The sequence below is a fragment of the Ailuropoda melanoleuca genome, chromosome 3 (assembly GCF_002007445.2).
Source record: "Ailuropoda melanoleuca isolate Jingjing chromosome 3, ASM200744v2, whole genome shotgun sequence".
Taxonomy (NCBI): Eukaryota; Metazoa; Chordata; class Mammalia; order Carnivora; family Ursidae; genus Ailuropoda; species Ailuropoda melanoleuca.
Genome location: NC_048220.1, coordinates 48778640 through 48800817, shown reverse-complemented (window position 1 = coordinate 48800817; position 22178 = coordinate 48778640). Strand labels below are relative to the sequence as shown.

The 22178-nt window shown below is 33.6% G+C and overlaps 1 protein-coding gene across 3 annotated transcripts in view; it reads right to left on the bottom strand.

Moving 5' to 3' along the window:
* Positions 1-2076: 2076 nt before the first annotated feature.
* The window catches only part of TNPO1 (transportin 1), a 92099-nt gene continuing 71997 nt past the window's right edge, over positions 2077-22178 (bottom strand). For all 3 annotated transcript variants that reach the window (XM_011227605.3, XM_034656342.1, XM_011227606.3), the window contains exons 15-25: positions 21923-22009; positions 20682-20789; positions 20395-20553; positions 20227-20314; positions 17560-17658; positions 17252-17347; positions 14318-14393; positions 13341-13440; positions 11065-11139; positions 10052-10194; positions 2077-7790 (exon numbers count right to left, since the gene is read on the bottom strand). In XM_011227605.3, coding sequence (XP_011225907.1) covers positions 10087-10194; positions 11065-11139; positions 13341-13440; positions 14318-14393; positions 17252-17347; positions 17560-17658; positions 20227-20314; positions 20395-20553; positions 20682-20789; positions 21923-22009 — 996 coding nt within the window. In that variant the 3' untranslated portion in view covers positions 2077-7790; positions 10052-10086. The remainder of the gene's footprint in view (positions 7791-10051; positions 10195-11064; positions 11140-13340; positions 13441-14317; positions 14394-17251; positions 17348-17559; positions 17659-20226; positions 20315-20394; positions 20554-20681; positions 20790-21922; positions 22010-22178) is intronic.

Sequence of the window (22178 nt, the reverse complement as noted above, 5' to 3'; positions counted from 1 at the left end):
ACCTTTCTCTATCTCCCCTCATCTCATTAAAAATATCAAGCCTCTCTCCCACCATGGTATCTTTCATCTGTGTTTTTTCCCTGGCACTTGCCACCGTGGAACTCACTTGCATTCCTACAAGAGAACCGAAGTTCCACGAAACCAGGGAAATGTGCCTGTGACAGAAGACTTAGACAATCGTTAAGTATGTAATATGAAAACAGATTTTGTATATTGAATTTCTTCAGATTAGAAAACCTTGCTATTAAATTACAATTTACAGCACACAGTACCACCCCCTGAAGTTGCTACTGGGTATGGAAATTAGTAGGTTACTTGAAGAGAAGCTGGGCCGCAGCCATTTCCTTTAGATGCGGCAACTGCACTAAGAAATCATTGCAGGCATATGCAAGCATGTCTGCATAGGGACATTCATCACAATTTTATTTCTAAGAGTAAAAAATGAGAACTTCTGGATGTCCAACACTAGTAGTAGGTAGGACGATTGTGTGAACTGCCCGTTCAATAACGTAGCTATCACGTTGATGTATATTAACAGGCAAATTTGGATACTAACAATGCACCAATTCACTATCTTCCTGTGTGCACAGAAACAGTCAATTCTTGAAATGTTTAATGAAGTTTTTCAAAAGGCAACATAAAGCTTGAAAAGGAACACTTAGAAGGAAATTAACTGTCAGGGAAGGATCACTGTAATAGGCACAGAATGAATTGCATAAAAGCCTGAAGGCTTAGTATATACCAACTTCTCCAGTTATCACTTTTGCCAATGGTTTAAAACTTGTGTTGAATTTCTATATTGTAATTTGCAATTGTATTGGACTGGAGATCAAAGTGGATGTATCAAGAGGTTCTTTTACATCAAGTTAACACGACTCTGAGATCAAGGATTACAAAATGGCAGTCACAGCGTCAGCAGTTTCTATATTCAACTGTATGGTAATGAGGAAGTCCATACTCAAGAGCTGTACAGTTCAAATGCTTCTTTTCCCATCATTCCTGAAGAATCAAATGTACATTACGGGAGTCACATGAATTATGAACTCATCACAAGATAAAAATGCCTGTCAGTTCAAAAGTAAGTATCAAGTGAAAACACCCATCAAGCTTGTATTTTAGTTTCACTAAAATGTTAAACACTTACCAAAAAAAGGATTTTTTAGCTTCAGGAACAATTTCTGAGACTGCAGCAACAAATCAGGATCCGGAGTAACTAATAATTAGGCTGCTTTTGAGTATCTTCTCCTGCAACGTAAGTCCTAAATTCTGAAACCTTACATTCTTTCTTGAAGATATGACTTTTTTTTTAGAGTAAGATACCACCCAAGTTTCAATTTTTTTTTTCCCCTCTCCAACACAACGTGAGGTTATCTCAAATATTTTCATGAGCAGGTAACAAAAGGAAAGAAATCTGAGGAGCCTCATTTCCCTTGACGTTTTTTGGGTTGCACTGATCTAATCTCAGGTTCCTTCCTTGTTCTGAGACGTTCTAAATCTCAAATAAAAAAGGCTACTCAACAGTTGTGCACACATTTCCCCTGGAATGTATTAATACATTTAATTTGAATTAGTCACATGCAACTGTAATAATGGATTACAACCTGAAAACTATTTTTATAAGTATTAATTTCCAAAATCACAAGTCTGAATTTTTTGAAGGATAAATAGGAAGCCCTAATAGGACAAACATTCATACACATTCATGCAATCTATCCTTACAATGTTTTATTCAGGACTTCATCTTTTAATTCCTTTTGCAGAGCAGTATTTTTTCCCTCCTCGCCCACCAAGAGCTGAACCTAGAATCTACTGTTTAGAAAATATACCAACAATAGCAGTTAAATTAAAATGTGGGGCAAAAATTTTTACTAAATTATACAAATAAAAAAATACTCAATTTAAAAATGGTTTTCAAACAAGAGTGTACTATGTGTAAGCTGAGGGGGAAAAAAAAAACCTCAAACAAAAAAAAAACCCGAACAACAAAAAACAACACAAGACTTATCTGGACCCAAAATGGGGGAAGGGAGGGAAAGAAAGCTCATTTCCTTTCATTAAAAATCAGAGTGAAACAACTATAGTTAAACAACTTTATTAACATAGTCAAGCAGTGATTAACATTCACATCTATTATGTCACATCATACAAATGTAAATACAAAATTACTACAGTACAATATATATTCTCTGCATGATCCAAAATATTTGGTGGCCCCAAAAAACTCTCTTTAAAATTCAGCAGCTTATCAAAAATTAAAACCATATTCTATTTAAAATGAAGATCTGTTAGCACAGAGTTAGACTTCAAGAAATATCAATTTAGTACAGTTTGAGAAGTTGCAGGAGGATATATTTGAAGGACACATTCTAACATAGTGTGGCAGGTACAGGAAACATTAGATTTAAAGCTTTTAAGCATTACTCATACAACCTAAGTTGTCAGCAGAAAGATCCAGTTATTTATAACTAAAGCTAAAATTACTAAATTATTGCACCCAATGTTAACATGAATATTAATTGTAAAACTGCTTTATAATATGAAGTGAAGTCATTAACCACGTTTAAACATCTCTTCTCACAGATGATAATCTATTAAGTAAAATTAATTACACAGTATTGTCTAATTATTATCTCCATAGAAATCATCCAATCTTAATTTGGTTATATATCCACACAGGAAAACATCAATAAGGTAATACAGCAGAACCCCTTTATGAGGCTGGTATTAGGAGGGGACAAACACTGCCTTATAGGCTAACCATGTTGTAGTAGGCTTTGAGGAAGAGAATTAGATTTGCAAAATAACTAATTCTGCATAATACCAAGCCATAGTAAAAGGGGACTCTATGGTAGATGAACAAAAATTGTAATGAAAGGGAAAATACTATTTTCCTAATTAGTGATACAATGCTTGGCAAACAGATTTGGTTTGGTTTTAAAATGTATGAGAGGTGAAAAAAACAATCACCATTTTAACTTCCCTCAAAATCATGCATACAGTTTTTTTTTTTTAAACACAATACATTCTGGGATACAAATCACAATAAACAGTTGCTATAATTAAATGTATACCTTAAAATTAATATGTATAATTATTAGGCATAAAGATAAAGAATCCTCTACATATAAGTAATACCAATGGGGGAAAGGTCTACGTAAGACTGAAAAAGTCACAAGTCACTGGAAAGTGTACAAGTGAATGAAACTTTTATGCAAAATTTAAGAGGCATTAGAAATATCTCCATATTTAATACAATATGAAATGTACTAAGTATACAATGCTCTTGCATGGTGTAATTACTAGATGATAGTTACACAGCTCTTTATTGATCTGATTTTTCAACTAGATTATCCCTTAATCTGAAGACCAGTTTTAAGATTCCAATGCCTACACTTCAATAACAGTACTAGTAGCAACAGTTAGTGTTTTCCCCCTTGTAATATTTGCAAATACAAAAACAAAAAAACCCCAAAAAACAAAAACACCTCAATAAGCAAAACTGTGTGTATTATATTTGAAGTACTACTAAAGAAGGTTTTAAATTGCAGTTATGCATGGTACACTCTTCTCTTGGGAAGAATGTCTTTTGCACCGTTATCTGTTAATACATTCAATATGAATAATATAGATTAATTATATGAAGCAAAAAACCCACTTTTTTATGGCAAAGGACTTAAATTTAGACTGAAGGGCTTAAGATATAATTAGTTTAGTTCTGGCATTTCAACTATGCAGGGTAATTAATATAGGACAAAAAAACCCCACTTTCCTATCTTGAGGGTTTGGCGAAGAGGACCAAATTGAACTCACTCTCAAGGTAAACCTGCATGCAAAAGGCTTGCCAGGAGGGATCTTGCCACCCTAGTCTGCTAGAATAAGGACTGGAAAATCTGACTAAATGCAAAGATTCTTCATGAAATACACTAAAAAACAAAGTAAGTATGATGACCCCTTATTAGCATATGTCACCAAAGCAAAAAGGATACAAGAGTATTCACCTGAGATAAAACTTGTATCTGAATATTCCATAACTGAGTAGACAAAGCATTTCAATAGAGGAAAGTCAGTTGAAATTATTTTAAAATATACATCTGATCCTATTTTACAATATATGCAATTTAAGCAATTCAGATCAATGAAAAAGTCTTAACAAAAAAAATCACAGTGTTTATCAATATGTTAATTATAAAATGTATGCTACTTATTTCGTTTTTAAGATGTAATGGCTTGGTTAAGTGTCTTAAAATCTATTCTTCTGAAACCTAACTTGCGTCACAAAATCAAGTAGCAATAATGTAAAGCATCAGAACTGGCTCTTAAAGATTATTTACATGTTGATTATTTGGGAAATAACCAACTAAAAAATATAAAAAAGTGATTTTTTTTTTACACAGTATGAAGTTATTAAAGAGATTAGACAATACAAAAAGCAAAATTCTTTCCTGAATAAATGAATTCTGTGGCACTAAGTTCACTTGCTAATGTACTGACTACAACACTGAACTGCCAAACATGCATTTAAATTATATTAAATACACTTTCTGTTTCCAACTTAGGTTGATCAGCAGCTTTTGTTCTGTTAGAATCCTTCAAAGAGAGAAGCTCGAACAGGAAAAAGAAGGCATATATAAAACAGTAAACACTGACCTCCTGAGGTTCCTACAACATAAAAATATTCAAGTAGAAAATCTACATCACTTAGCAGCGGCTATTTCTGTAGTTGAGCACACTAACAGCACTTTAGTGTGTAAGGAGCAGATGAAGTAAGCCGTGCTTTAAGCATGCCAAGAGGCAGAAACACTGGAATGTAACAAAGACAAACACAAGTTCATAGACATTCAGTCAACATTCAAAACTATTAAGACTACACCACAAGAGTTAAGTTGCTTTATATATATCCCATGATGTATTAAGTTTTATCAGAATAATAAATGCTAAATCAGAGCTTACCTCAAAAGATAACTTAAATGGCTTCTGCAAATTCCTATGCTATACTATGTATCTGAAATATAAATTAGGGAGAAACAATAACCTGGGGAGGGGGGAGAGACACAAAAAACCCAACCCAATCAGGTTGCCAGTCATTATTTACCTATTTTTACTTTCCATTTTTAAATTAAATTTCCTTTTAATTTAAAAACAGTTAAGTGACTACAAAAATGGGCACATTATTATGTTATCTGCTTAGTGGAAAACCAATTTTTAATCAAACGAGTGACAAACTGCTTTTCAGTCAATATAGAATTGTCAATCACAGGTCCAGATAACTTTACTTAAGGTTGTTTTTATGTCTGTTTTAGTCAAGTGTTTAGAGAAGAATTTTGCCATTTCTTTCAACTTAAATTTTACTTATTCCAGAATATTAAGGTATCTCCCATATTAAATTCTAAAAAATATTTGAAAAACTACCGACTATCACTAGGATTTAAGGATAAAATAGCTACTCTACTCAGGTTTTGGAGACTATGAAGCAGATTTCGAGCTCCCAGTGAAGCAAGGTACTAGAAAGGAATATGCTACATACCCTTTGGATCCAACTTATAATTTAAAAACAAAACAAAACTGGACATTGTAAAATAGGATTTAATTTCAGGCTCTACAGACTGAAATTTGCAAAGCCAAAGTAGAGGGAAAAAGGTGAAAGAACATGTTTAAAAAAATACACACATAAACACACACACACACACACACAACAGAAACCTTTTCTGCATGCTACCATGCATCTGAAATTTTTTGAAACGGTATTTTAAAATTCACACGCATACAGCTCAAACTTCAGTGCAATGGCTGTATCATTCAACACCTTTAGAAGAACAGAACCATGCAAAGAGGAGCAACTGCTTATAAAAATGGTTATTCAGGATTTATTCTGCAATGCAAAGGTGACAAACTAAAATATAAAAAGGTTGTTATGGCTTAACATTTTGTTGCAGATTAAATATGCAGCATTGAAAAATGGAAAGGTGTGGCTTCATCTCTGACCAGCAGAGTTAAAAAGAAAAATCTCTCCATTTTCCTTCATCATCATGGGATACACTGTTCAGGCAATCCAAATTAATAAAGACTTGCACTTTCATATGGACACAAGATCAAGTGTACCAGTTAGGTTTCACATTCACAGTATATAAGAAAATACACATGGAAGGAAAAGTAAAGGGTTAACTTAACAAGGATTTATTCACAGGAATACATGTAAGTAGAGAAAATAACAGAAAAGCTAAACAAATGAAATGAAGAGGATCCAAACCAACTTTCACTCTGTAGCTTTTTACTTGCACCCTGTGTGCATATATCTAGGGCACAGAGGGCCACCAACATGCGCCAATACAGTGTAGGAACCCTGCATTACATCCATTAACTTAAACATATCTTTAAGATCATGCTTTGAACAAAAAAAGAAAGCTTAGAAGGCAATATGTTGAGTGGGAATAAACATTGAAATATAGCAATCATGTCTTCAACTTCTACAATTGTCTTTATGTGCCAACTAACATTTATGCAGCCTCTTACAGATCTTTTACCATGTATTTTAAGTTTTAGGAGTTTTGATAAAATCACTAGTAGTATATAACCATGCAGAAAGCACATCACACTGACAGCACAGAGGCAAAGATTTTGCACAGGTATATCAGCTTTCCACATTGTGCAGGTTACACACAATACAATATCAATCTTATTCCTAACAAGATCCTAAAAAGATATTTCAAGGCCTAGCTGTAAACTACAGTACTTTATATCTATATTCTTAATAAAAATAAAAAATCCACAAATCTTAAAAAGGAATTTTAAATGCAGGGCTATATTGAATTGGTAAACTGCAACACAAACTGGCGCAACAGAGGTAAATGAATACCAATCTCACTCTATGTGATGCAAGCATGCTACTTTCCCACTAATTTAAAGTACTTTCAATCACTATGAGCCAGAATGCATGCCTGAACCTTAAACTGCACTTTAAAAAGAACGTCTTGGCCTAGAAATTAAATCTAATGAAGTACAACCATCAAATTATATCCACTACATTAATGTTTTAATGCAAAATCAAGATGTCAATCTTTAGTCTGATATGCCCAACCCCATTTATTCCTCCCTCCCTGCCCACCCCACAAAGGTAAAAGGAGTGACTCATTTGGCATTTCACAGGGTGCTTCATTGTTTAAATTTGTTTTGTTTTATTTCCAACTTTTTTTGGGGTACCTTAAATTGTAACTTCCAAGAACCTGCTTCTACTATGGGTAGGCAAGCTGATTTTAATTCTATTAGCTTCATTTGTGTAGTTCTTCATCAGCATGCAAAAACAAGGCCCCAACATGTGGGAAAATTTATAAAAATCTTTAAATTAAGGGAAAAAAAAAAGCTTCTTTACTGTTTGTAACCCCCATTCTTAGGTTTCCTTTATTGTGCGCTATAGAATTTTTCCTCTTTCTTATCCCTATGCATCATTTTTGTGGTTCTTGTTTTGGTACAATTCCCCATAATATTCCAGGATGTACTGTTTTGTGAGTAGACTGAATAGGTTTTGTGTTTTTTTTTTTGTTTGTTTTGTTTTTTTGCTTCTTCACATCCAGTGCGGAGTTGTAATTGGAGACAGATTTCCACCCACAAAGGCTCCAGATGTTAAAACGTTTCCCAACATCGACTTAATACAGTGACGGCAACACCTCCCTCCCGCCCCTCCCAGTAGGGTTGGGATTGTACTGTATTCCCTACTGGTTTACCCTTCCCCCCTGTAAAGGGTAACATTTTCCCTGGGTGCAGAGGCTCCCTCATAGTCTCCAAGACTGAAGGACCTGTAAGAAAAGAAAACAAAACGAATTTTATATTTTAACAACTGTTTCTCTTAAAGACAGTGAAACAAAAAAATTAATCAAGAAAGCTACCTCTAGCTAGAGAAAATGAGAAACTGGACAAACTGCCTAAGATCATGCTAGCAGTCACTGATAATGCATGTTGCTACCTTCCGCTATGGCTTTCAACGGTCATCTGCACCAGATGTGAAAAGTGACACCAAGCTGGGGACATGCAGAGAGACGTGTGGAGCACTACATTATATGGATGAAATTTAGGTGGATGCCTTGCAGGATGCTCTCAATCTAATTCTTTATCCCCCCTTTGCATAATGGGCCCCAACGGGAATTGGTTATTCCTCACCTGTTTAACAAGCTGCCCTATTTTTTTCAAAATCAAATAACACTATAAAATAACCCTTTACTTGGTGAGGACGAAAACATCATTTATTTACTTATTTTTGCCAATAGGCCCAATATTGGGCAAACAAAAAGCCTAATCTATTGAAAAATAAAGGAACATTACTTATTGCTGGTTGTCTGGTGTTCTAGCCCAGGAGGCACTGAAGCTGTTCACCTTGCACTAAGGGTGCTACATTACTATAGCAAAAAGTAAACTTAGATGTTCCTTATTAATAATTCTTCTGACCCTATCCTACTCAGTCATTTCCTATGTTCGCAGACCTTTTGATTTTCCTGTTAAGGACCTTTTCGACACTAGCAGTGTTAATTATAAGCACATTAAGAAATAAAATCAGATCACTAGGATATCGTAACCAGTGCCCGACAGTGGTCCTTTCACAACAAATATCGACTAACCACTCATGCCAAACACTGGACTAAGAAGATTAATGTGAATTTACAGAGGACAATTAGCCCATCTGTGGGAAAGTCCAAGCAGCACATTTTCTCTGCCTCTGAAAGACAGCAGGAATTGAAGATAGTGATCCACTTTTACGTCTAATTAGAAAACAGGTAATTACTTCATGCCTTGTCTTAGGACACGATCAACTCAATAAATTCATAACTGGTATCTGATAGAGATCATAGAAGTTAATAAACCTGAAAGTGCTGAAGACTCAGCTCACTGTTGTTATCTTTCAGGCCTAGATGTTAAGAGCCATTTTCATCCATTATATTCTCATGATTTAACATAAAGACAATTAAGCACTATTTCAAAATGCTAAAGCCACTAAACAGCCCCAAGTATTCAAAACTACAGGGGGACAATACCCAAAGGCCTCTGAGATATTCCAGAGGCTGCGAGTCTATTTCTACTGCCTTGTAGGTTACACAGCATGGATGCGGAAATCTCTTCAGGTTTAAAATCTAGCTCACAGTAAATAAGCAAGAGAGCAAACAAAAACTCCAACAAAAAGATAATTAAATTAAATTTGATGGACATCCTCTGGACACACATTGAGAACACTCTCTGGCCCTCCAGTCAAGTATGTCTCAGTTCATGTCCAAAACCTAAAGAAGTGTATCCTTGTTCACTGTACTGACCCTATTCCTAACATTTATTGAGCTGCAGTATACTAAGTTCTGGCACTACATATAGTTTACTATTTAATCTTCAAAATAACTCAATGAAGGAACTGAAGCTATGAGATCAGGATTGTTAGTTTGACTTAAGTACAGAAAAACGGAAGGAACAAGAGTCCAAATGGACTTACCCCACTACTACCCCAAATCCAAACAGACTCATCCATTGTCCATTTTAAAATATAGTGCAAGGTTACATGGTAAGAGCTCATTAAACACATGTTGAAAAATAAGTATTAAATATTCCTATCTACTGAGCTCAAAACTAGTTGCAATTCTAGCAGGCTTTTCTCTAAAGGTCACAACACAGAAGTCCTTGATTTTTCAGAGACTATAAATTCACGTTTCAAAATAATGTTTACTCTGCCAAAGTGAATGTGGGTGACTTCTTACAGGGCAAAAATTTTAAAAACTGGGATTAGTTTGTTGAGTAATCCAACTAGCATACCAACTTGGTTTTCTTTTTACTCAGGATTCAAAGTAGAACCACGCATTTTACCTTGCTTGCTAGTTTCTAAAACAAAAACAAAAACAAACCAAAAACAACAACAACAAAAAACCTCTAGTCTTAGGTAATTTTAAATTTCAAGTCTAATATAAACATGAGTTTTATTCAACCTCTGCAGAAAACATACAGCTTTAAGTCTACTCAGTAATTTTAGATCGCAGACCTAAGTTTCTTTACCCTGAAAAACTCCCACAAACATCTTACAACTTACCCCTAATTATGGGACTGCAGCTTAAGTGTATGAGATTAAACACCGTAAAAAGCTGCAAGACGCTCTTTTAAGGGAAGCGGAAACTGGTCAGAGAAACGCCTCCAATTTTCATCCCCAACTTGATTTTTAAATCCATGAAGGATCTGCAAAAAGTGAAAAAATCATTAATTGATCACTAACAAGAGAAAAAATTTCAATCTGCATATCTTCTGAAATAAAACACTTAATTGACTTTTTCTAAAATTTTAACCATTTTAAATAACTGATTCTCAAACTTTGTTGGATGCTATACCACTACATGTCTTCCCTAAAAGCACCTCATAATATATTCTAAACCTTGCTTTGGAAGTTTAGAATTCAAGCAAGTATCCTAGTAACAGATGTATGCTAAGCCAGCTCTGACCTAATACTAATGGACAACAAACAAAAAAGTACAGAATTCATCCAAGGGATAAAATCTCTATGTCGCTTTAAGTTTTTTCAAACTGGAAATATACAAAGCTTTACGTTCATGTCTGCAATACAGGTGACTAATTTTAATATCAGAGGATTCAAATGGGTAACAACATTTTATTTATTATTTTGTTATAGTTGAATACTGACTGGAATTAATCCAAAGGGACACTACAAAAACAAAGAACTACACAGATTTAATCCCTGCGGAAACCACTTCAGATTTACTTTCTTCAACAGTTTACATTATACAAATCTCAGCCAGCCATCTTTGAAAATATATATACTATTTTGGACAGGTGGTATAATGGGACCACATCAATCACTGGTGTTGCTTGAGAAATTATTTTTCAAGTGTGTGCTCTATTGATACGGAGTCACTGCTGTACCTCAAGAAAAGACCAAGCCAACCTCTTTGCCAAGAACAAGGGATATGGATGGATATATATAGCCAAGAGTCTAAGTTTCATATGAAACATAAAAATAATTTAAACTTTCCAAGCAGTGTTGTAATAGTCCCAAGATGTTTATCATGAAGGCTTTAAAGTTAGTTACCTTACCTTACAGAACATGTCTCTCAGATCATCTTTTGGGTTAATCCACGATGCAACAGCATCACAAAAAAATATAAAATCCTATAACAAGCAGGAAATACACCGTAGATTGGTACTTGTCAAACACAGCAAAACATACCTATCACTACAGAATCCTACCTCAAAAAAAAATTTTTTTTAAATCAACTATGATAAGGAATTATAAAACACTGGCTGTCCCTATTATTCCACCATCAAGGAACCTCTACTCAATTCAGTTTACATCGGAATTTAACGTGCTTTTGTATTTCTTTTTACATCACAGAACCCCAGCCTAGTAAATATTTAGCACCAGCAATGGAATTACCAAATGAGCAGCGATTTAAAAAACCTTCATTTACTGAATTAAAGAAATACATAAATTCAACAATCTCACAGTTCTGACTGGCCTAGAAATAATTTAAAGGTAGCTAAGTACATGCCAAATAAGCTTGATTTGAAGTATAGGAGTTAACAGATCTAAATTTCAGACTGAAACTTAAAGAAAATGACCAAAAGCTAGAAGAAAAATTACGTAGTTAATAATACCTAACTCAACCCAACCCAATGCAAACAAAAAATCCAATGCTCAGTTACTAGAAAAAAACCTGGGTTATTCTCACTACAAGAATAAGGTGACAAAAGGTACATGCATTAGTTTCATTTAAATATTTTTCAATCTTGACTACTGAAACAGCAGTTCAATACAGAGCACTTAAGATATCGCTTATGTTCTGATATGTTAACTATTTAAAATTTTACTATAAAGTCAGAGAACTTTCTTAATTTCAAAATTTACTGACTGAAGTATGTGCAGAAAACACATATTTAAGCAAATAAAATTCCAAGAGCCTGAGGTTCATGGTTTATTCAAATTATGATTCCTTGTCTTCCAAATATCAAAGTCTGATGTTAGAAATTTAAATTATACACCTATCGACAATCTGTGATTAAAAATTTAAACATAAAAAATATAACTTAAGATGTTTTCTCTTAACCACATCCAAGTAAAATATGTAAAAAGCAGAGATTTCTACCAACTCTTAAGCTGGTAGTGATTTAATGACCAAATACATATGTGTTACTTTCACGGTCTTAAATGTTAATTCAAAAACAAACAGAATAAAATCCTGATGGGAAAATGCTTCTTCTTAATATAATATACACTGCACCAGATAACTCTAAAACATATTTAAGATGACACAAAGTTCGTAAGTATTGAAAAAAACAGGAACTTAAATGTGCCAGGAGGTTATTTCGCAACTAGGGACTATTTCCAAAGATAGTACTGGTTTGTTTTCATACTAAGTTACTGTTTTACAAATGTGAAATTAGTCAAAAGATTTTTTTCATTTCTAATTTGTAAGTTTTCAATACCTATCACTACAGTAATTTGAATTTTACAAGCTGGTAATTAGTAATGTTTCTAAACGAATTAACAAACAACGCAGTCATTAACATAAGACAGGCAGTATCAAAGAATATTAATTACAAGATGTTCAAAGCTTGTATCTCCTGGAAACAAAAGGTTATTTTCTTGAGAACATCTCCCATACTTTCTTACAATTCATCTGCTGAGCAACCTGGGATACTTAACCTAGAGTTCCACAGCCTGCATTTTGTTCATTTCATACACACGGGGTCAACCAACATGTTCCTCTGTTTTGTGTGTCTTGCAAATTGACACTTGGATCCAGAGGTTATCTGATACTTTTGCCAAATAATTTCTTTAAAATGCTAAAAATGTCCAGATACTATCTAAACTAAAACAGAAAACAAAGAGGAATACATCCTAAACTCTCCAAGTTTAAAGCAGTTTCAATGGTTAATTCAGTATTCTATTTCGTTCACTACGAATTTCTAAGTTTAATTCTAAATTACAGAAAGTAACCTACTACTTGGGTCACTCTCTTAAGTGCAGATATCTGGAAAGTCAACAAACTGATATTCAACAAAAGGAGGCATGTACAAAGCGAATGTGGATGAAAGATGCTCTGGCTTAATTCAAGACAAGCATATAACTTTGGTATCCTAACGTGCTATTTATTTCATGACAAAAAAAGATTCAGGAAGTCATAAATAAGCATTATCATTTTAAAATATTAAGAAGTATACAACTTTTATAAAAACAATTTGTTTTTAGTATCTTTGAAAAACTATGTAATATATGTGATACTTTCATAATTAAAGTGTTAAAATAATTCACCCTTTAAAGTTTCATCATTCGGAACATTAGAAGTTTAAAAATCTTTACGATATCTTACTTGGATTACTCCACTGGGATTCACACTGATCATGGTACAAATCCCACGAAATGCTGAATCCTTTTCCTCATTGTCCCTTATGTTTCTCAGAGAGGTGCACCTATTAAATTATAGAATTGAGATTAGCATTTAAGTAAAAAGCAGGTTCAATTACAATACTAATGGACAGTATTTAATGGAATAAGCACCACAGTATAGACAATGTTTAGATTCAAAGAATTTTCACAAAGCTTAAATTTCTCATTCTTGCTGCATGTTTGGCCCATCTAATCTCAATGTAGTGGAAGCCTTGAAATTCACATTTTCTTATTAACAGACTGCATTTATAAAATGGACAGTTGACTTTAATCTCCCACTTAAACTATTAATGAGGTTGAGCCAAGAGTAAACTGCAAATTTTTAAAACTGTATTATGACTTATATTCCATTAAACACTACTAAAAATGACTTCAAAGATTATCAATTGAAAGAAGCAGAACATAGGATATACTGCCACAATATAAACTATTATTACACAACTTATGGTGTAGATGTTTAACTTTAACATTAACAAGCAAATAAGGTTTTTATACATAACGTAATTTAAACATGTATTTCTTAATGCAATCCAAGTTTTCAAATTAATTCTAAAAAAGAAACAATGCAAAAACCTAAATTTATAGAATTTGCATGCATCTTTATTTTACTGGTGGATATTTAAATGCTTTTCATGTATAATCAAGCTTTTTAACACAGCAAGCATGTGACAATCTTATCCCATGCATCAATTAGTCGTTAGCCACAACATAAAAGAAATATACATGACGATGCTACTGAAAAACCTCACAAACCTGATAGGACAAGATTAGTCACATGGTTGGCAATGATTAAGGATTGTGATTTTTGTAACCAACTGAAAATATATCTAAAAGTGAGATAGAAAGAGAAAGAAAGAGTGGAGAAAAATGAATTAAAAAAAAAGATTGAATAATACACACCAGGGTCTTATAAACTGCTGTAGCATGGGGGCCACCTCTTGAGGACAAACGTAACCAAGACGACCAATTGTTATTGCTAAGGTAACGCAATCACGGTTATACACCACCAAACGCCAACCAAGACATGAGCAAATGAGGGGGAAGGAGAAAAAATAAAGAAAAAACAACAAATAACTCAGAAACAGAAACCAACAGAATTTGTGTATGATAATAAACATAAGATTTCACCAGTGCTGTTTATTACCACCCCCTAAAATAAGGGGCAGCAACATATATGGCATACTCTTGGAAAAAGGAAAACAAAAGGAATTAAAAAAACTTTAAAGATTGAGAGAACACCAAAAACCATGATGAATCGCTTTTCTCGCTCAATCAAGTTAGAAGAAATTCTGTTAATAAAAAGATGAGCGATTAAATGCATGATTCAGAGATTCTCCATTCAAAGCCAGTTGAAATTTCAGAATTTAATAATGAAATCTATGTTTTCCCCCCACGAAATATTAGTAAATGTGAATGATTACATTTCTGAATTGTTTACTCAAACACAGTTCTCAGAAGTTAAAACAGTTAAAATTTCTTTACTTCTCTATGTCTTTTTAAATAAGTGATTCCCAATCTTTCAAAATCACCTAAGAATTTAATCGGAATTTAGGTAGTTTTGTTTGTTAACATTTCTAGAACAAACCAGTGGACCATTTGTTGCCTGATATCAAAATCAACCATCACATTTTAGGTGCTGCAGTATGCACCGAATGAATGAATTGGAAAATTGCTGTGCTGTGTCAAATTCCATTCCAATTAACCGCTGATGGTGATATTGGTAACAACTCAGATATTAGCCCACTAATTTCACAAACCATATTTGACACGAAGGAAGTTTACAGTCCACTGTAATGATGTGAAATGTGGACAAAAGGAACAAACAAATAATCTGTCTTTGCTATAAAAGGCATAGCACAAAATAGATAAGACATACTGATCACATGCTAACATTTTACTTAAAAATTTCGAAGTGGGAATTACTCAAACATATTCACCATCAAAACTCAGGAAGTCCTTAAACTTACGAAGAGCTAAAAGAAGTTGCAACTCAGAACTGCATTCTGCAATTCAAAGGTACATACATATAAATACATTTATACACAACGGGAAAAAAAATACAAACAGAAAACAAACCATAAGGTGCTTTAATGGTGTTCTCTCAAAAACTTACAGGTTAACCTTTCATAAAAAAAGGGTGGGGGGGGTAAAGAAAAATGTTTAAGGATTACTTGAAGCAAACTACACAGATAATACTAAAATCCAGCAGAATCATATGAAGCAAGAGAAAGAAAACCTATGTTCAAAAGACACAAACTATGCAACATTCTCATTAAACAGGCAAGTATGAACAATCCAATGAAACATGCGATAAAGCAGATGATGGTCCATTGAAAAAGTTCAGTGTAGGATATACTAATTGGAAAAAGAGCAAATAACTGCATACACTAAGGAATTGGCTTTATGAACTATTAAATTAAGAAAATAGTAATTAAGTTGCTAAAATCTACAGACATTAGCCACTGACAATGGTTTTACTTTTGTAATTAATAGCCCCCCTTTTGGATAAGGAATAATGGAAACATTTTCTGCAGCCACTTGTGATAAGATTAATTCAGTGAATCCCAAGTGTTTTTTCAATCATATCAATTTAAACTGTCAACTTGATGGGCACTACCAACTACTCTATTGGTTTAGAGTAGAATCATACTTGGAATATAAACTTATAAATAAAGCCAATTTGTTAAAGGAACTGTCTAACAAATTCACAAGCTGATATCCCACAAGAAACTTTAATATACATTACATTCAACATTTATTTGCAGTTATGCATTCACATTTAAAAATAAATAGGAAGTTTCTTTCGGTTCAACAGTAATTTTATAATGGCAAGTGTTCCAAATCTGAATGTCATGTATAGGTACTGCATTCTAAAGAGATAAAAACCTGACGAGATTTCATAACCATCCTAATACATAGATTTTTGTACTTTTCAGCAAGAAAATCTAATTCACTTTATGATATAAACAGTACCCATACAGCCAAACAGCTATATAACTGTTTCTTAATTCAAAGATTTCCTTCCATACCAATAAACGTATCAACTTTAATCACATTAAAATATAAACTTTCTATAATTAAAGAATACAAAATTAAAATGCCTTTGAAAGCAAATTTCCTTATTTAGAAGACCTTATTTTAATCTTTGTCCAGTATTTCAGTAAAACCTCACTGACTATGAATGTATTTACTGGAATTATCTTACTTATATAAAGAAAAGGATGTGCCCGATTAAACAAAATTCACATCTTTTATCATTATTAACAAAAATTGGAGAGGGTGGAAAGAAATCACCCTGAAATGTGTTCTATAGTATGGAAGGTACTCTTTAATATCAACATGCTCTCTATAAATGCAAAAGAGAAACAAGCCTCCTGAATAAAAATCCCACAAGGTACTGCCTAAGTTCTCAATTTGAAGGAAAATATACAATGAAATACAAAATACACATGCCATTTTTAACCAATTAGCCCCTACACCGATGTTTATTTTTGGCCACAATTTTATAGACTAAAAAAAAAAATTACTTCCCAGCTGCTAGTTACTCTCTGAATTAATATAAAATTAAAATTCATATTGTTCAATAGTTATTTTAGCTGGGGTCCATTTTAGGGAGTATTAAAACACATAAAATAGGGGAGAAGTGTTTTTGAAAGTCTCTGAAAATTGGTTATGCAATACAGTTAAAACAGTACATATGATTACTGAAATCTCAAACAGCTGTTAATAATAAGCTGGGTTTCTAAAGCTAGCTTTGCTTTGGTTTCTCTACGCATCTTAACTTTAAAAGGCAAATAGTTTTCTCTTCACCATAACAGTTCAGTCATATGGTACCTGTATTCTCTAACAACGTCTTTGGTGTGTTGGGTCTGTTAATGATTTCTACAAGCTGGTGCAACACCATAGGAATATAAGGCTGCATCTCTATACCTAAATCACCCCCAAAAGAGAAAACAAAAGAGAAAAATTTTAATGTTAAAATATTAACATAAAATACTTTGCTTGCTCCCTTTATTAACTGTGACATGTTAGTAATAAATATATATGTATAAAACTCATTTAAGTTAAAAAGAAAAAGCAATTACAAAAATACTAAGGCATCTAAAAATTTACAGTGCTTTTAAAGGGGAGAAAGATCTTACCCATTTGAATGGAGATTTCTCCAATTGCCCATGTGGCATTATTGCAGACGGAAATGAACTCTGGATTTAGGTTGGTTCCCAATATAGGCATGAAATCAGCTAGAAAAAAAATTTTTTAACAACTATGTAGTAAACTTTTCAACAGCAGTGTATTGTGCTTTACAGGAAATCTATTAGGTGGAAACTGAAATCTAGGCGAGAAATAGCAATTTTTAAAAGGTTTTGATAATATTTAATTCTGAGAAAATGAAAAAGGCGTTATCTGGCCACTGAACTTTCTATGAAGTAGACCAGGAAACATCAAGTTTCAGTCTATTTAAGGTGTCATTAAAATGAGTTCGTCAGAGTAATCACTCTTGTCATCAGACGGAGAAAATTCAAAATAAAAATGAGGAAAACATGATACAACTTTCTTCAAAGCTAGTTTTTCACACACACAAATTTTTAAAAAAAAAAAAATCAATGATTTTGGCTTTTAAAGTAACTTTGACTTTAGTGTTCAGATTGTGGTCTCTAAATATCATTTTCCACTTAAAAGGACTAAGGGCTCTCAGAGAAATGTCTCATTGCAGGTTGAAGGCAGGAAATGTACAAAACAAGCCTGGACTATTTTGTCATACCAGGAAGGACTAAGGAGCCAATTTGATTAAGCTCCCACTGCCAGTGGTAGGACAACTTGAGCATCATGAATTCATACTGACACTCAAAAAAGAACCAAACACAAACAAAAACTGAACTCTGAAACACAATATAGATACCTGTGGAAGATGCTGGGAATCAATTCATTATTTTTGAAAACTGGTAAACAAAGAGAAAGAGTCAAGTAATTATCCTGCCTCCCCTATATGGTTTGTACCTCACAGTAATAATACACTGTTATGAGAAATGTCTCTATGTATATATTCTCAGTTAAGTCATGAATTAGAATAGTATCCTTTTTTTAAATCCCCAATAAGTTAGTAGATTTATTTATTTTCTTAAAGATTTTATTTATTTGAGAGCTAAAGCAAGAGAGATCACAGAGGGAGAGGGAGAAGCAAACTGGCCGCTGAGCAGAGAGCCCGATAGGGGACTTGATGCCAGGACCCTGAGATCTTGACCTGAGCTGAAGGCAGATCCTTTACTGCATGAGAGAACCCAGGCACCCAAGTTAGTAGATTTAAGCTGGGCTTTCTAAATCTCAGCAATACTAATAATTTGGTCCAGATCATTCTGGCATGGTGGGGGGGCGCACGCATGAAGGGTACTGTATCATGCACCATTTGACGTTTAGCAACATTCTTTGTGCGTCTACCTTCTAGTTATGAGTAACACACCCCAGGGTTAAACAAAATGTCTCCAGACACTACCTAATGTTTGGGGCTCAAGGTGTTAAAATTGCCCTGGCTGAGAAACCCTGATCTAGAAAATAATCATCATGGTTGAGAACATAAAAAAAGAAGAAAGATAACTAGACACAGTGTACCTCCTGAAGAAGATACACATGGTTTAAAAAGTCTTAGAAAGAAAGAAAGAAAGAAAGAAAGAAAGAAAGAAAGAAAGAAAGAAAGAAAGAAAACCCTTCATACAAGTTTAAATTCATAAAAACTAAATCAGGTGGTAGGCATTGGTAGAAGAACCTTCTCATAAAATAAGAATTCATTACACTTTCTTTTAGAGTCGTTAGGCTTAAACTTGAGGGTTTAATATAGCATAATTAATGTTATTATTCAAAGGGTACAAACTTCCAATTTTAAGTCTTGGGGATGCACTGTACGACATGATGAATATCATTAACAACACTATATTGTGTATTTGGAAGTTGATCAGAGAGGTCTTAAAAGTTCTCATAAGAAAAAAAAAATCTTTTAAGTACATGAGATGATGGATGTTAACTAAACTTATGTGATTTTGCAATATATATACCTGTATCAAATTATGTCATACACCCGAAACTTATACAATGTTTTATGTCAATTGTATCTCAAACAAATTGGGGGGGGGGAGCCAAAAAACCCAAAGTACAACTGTATCAAATGAAAAAACCATTTCAGGTCCATGTTTTAAACCATGGTCCACTAAATCGTGTATCATAAGAAACTAGCATCCAAAACATGGGGATATAGCAATCAAAGAAAACCAAAAACCCAATTAAATCCATGATTTTGAGAGCTGATTCAGTTTACGTTATTCAAGGAATACCTTATTATCATCACAAAAGGCTAAGACAAATGCTATAATATTAAAACAAAAACAAACCATTATTTACTTTTAAAGTAAATTGTTTGAAAAGTTTCGTATGATATCTGAAAAAGTATGCTGGTTTATGAGGAGGACTATTATTACTTCTGGGTACCTCTAACCGCCCAAAAAAGAGGCTACTCAAAAATTACCAATAAACTAGCATATGGTACTGAGGTTTCACAGGTGGCATGTTCTTCACACTAAGTTAACACTTTTCCAGCTCTTCTCGAGTCACACGAGTGCCTCATGGGCTGCTCAAGTGATTATGAAATTCAAGGGAGCAAGGGCATTTCCATCCTACCTGCTTCACTCAGAGCTGCCTTAACTAGCAGAATGTACATTTATAAATGTTGGGATTCCATGACACTTCAGTTTAATAATACAGAAATATAACTGATGTAAAACTAATGTTACGCACATCATAGCAGTAGGAAATATTCATACCTATACAAGGCTTAACATGCTGAAAGCAAGCTTTCGTCAGGTCACCTAACAGGGCGAAGGAACTCTGTCGAACTTCCGGCATTTTATCCTACAAGGAATAAGAAGAAATTAACCCCAGTGCGACACAGAGAATCAGGTTTTAATACATTTTAATTAAACAAGTCTCACCTGCATGCACTGATACATTAGTGTTAGAATGTTACTTCGGGCTACTAGTTGTTCAATGTTGCCTCCAAGTCCCTCAGCTAGGCCGCTGAGTAAATCAAGAGCCACTATCATAAAATCTTTATCAGGAGCCTCATATTGATCTGGTTGAGCATTGTTCAGCTGAAATTAGACAAAAGTATTAAAAACCTTACTTCGAATCAATTAGATGAAAAAATTTGTATACGTCTATCCTTAGAAAAATGTTTATGATGCCAAGGAGGGTAGAAATAAATATTTTTAAAAAATACCATGGCTTGTGCAAGAGTCTTCTGTACTAGGTTTACACAACGCTGGTACACGGGTTCACAGTATGGAAGGAAGCCAGACTGCAGGGCTGTGGCAACTGAAGATAGGCACTAGAAAGAATAAAGTACACATATAAATTTCTGGATATATTTAACATTATGATAAATACTTAAGAGTGTACTCAGTTAAGTTTCTGGTCATTTATGAGCCTGCTCTACTATTCTGCGATAACAGGTTATCTTTTCAGACCTCTCCTCTTTGGATGCTACTCATTGCTGTTACGTTTGCTGCTGGTAAAGGGAGGTTTCCTCAAAAGTTTCTGTAATGAACATTATCCTTAGAGAACCAGATTAAGTATTACATATGCTTAGTTTTTCATCAAATATAGGAGTATTTGTTTATCCTCTCATTCTGCTCAAGGATATGGGTGGACTTTTAATGGGCATATTCTGAGCCCTGCCTGAAAGCAAATCTATTTAATCGTAATGGTTTTTCTTGTTTTGCTGGGCCCAGAATCAGCCATTGCTTAGTCATGGAAGTTTTTCCTTCTCTGGCTAGGGACAAACCATGGCAGAAGTGATGATCCCTGAAATGATAGGGGAAACAAGAATGACAATGAATGAAATGGCTCTACCAGTATAAAGTCATTTAAGTTATCATATTTGATTCCACGTTCAGTAATTTAAATAACATACAACTATCAAACCTCAACCTGGATAGAAAGGGTATGAAGCAAAGTCCCTCCCTTATTAGCACCAAGACTCAATGCTACTTCACATTTGACTATGTGTGTGTATACATATAGATATATAACACATAAAATAATTTGAACTGTATTAATTGTCATGCCATAGCTATGTATCTATATAAAGAAATGCAATTAAATATAGGACATATATATGTTGCTATGGAAAGATCTCAAAGATAACCGATTATCACTGAAGCAGAACAGGTGAGAAAACATGTAATATAATCCTTTAATGACCTCAGGAAAAACAAAACAAAACAAAAACCCACCAACTTACACCTATTATGGTTTTTCTATTTAACAATATTTCTTCGTATGGATATAAAATAATTAAATAAGGGCAGTTACACACTTGTTCAGCATTTTAACAGAAATGGTTCAAAATGTACATCTATTAACATTTTGCTTATCAAATATTCTCACATTTTCTATTTACACATGTGTTTTTGATGAAACACACTATTAGATTAACTAAAGGTTACCAGCTTAGCATACCTCAAGTAAAGGGAAGAGATCTTTATCTTCATCCTTTAACATGTTCCATTTCTGGATCAGTGGAGGCATTAGCATCTGAATATATTCCTATTTGTGAAAAACACATAAAGCTCCACTATCATATGTAAACAAGTCCATTTTGGGTCTATGAAAATTAAAATCCGTTTAGAGTAATTGTGTAAAATCATTACAGAATGCATTTTAAGACTCAGTCTGCTCTACTTAGCACCTTTAAAATTTTTATTTTCTGCTTTTA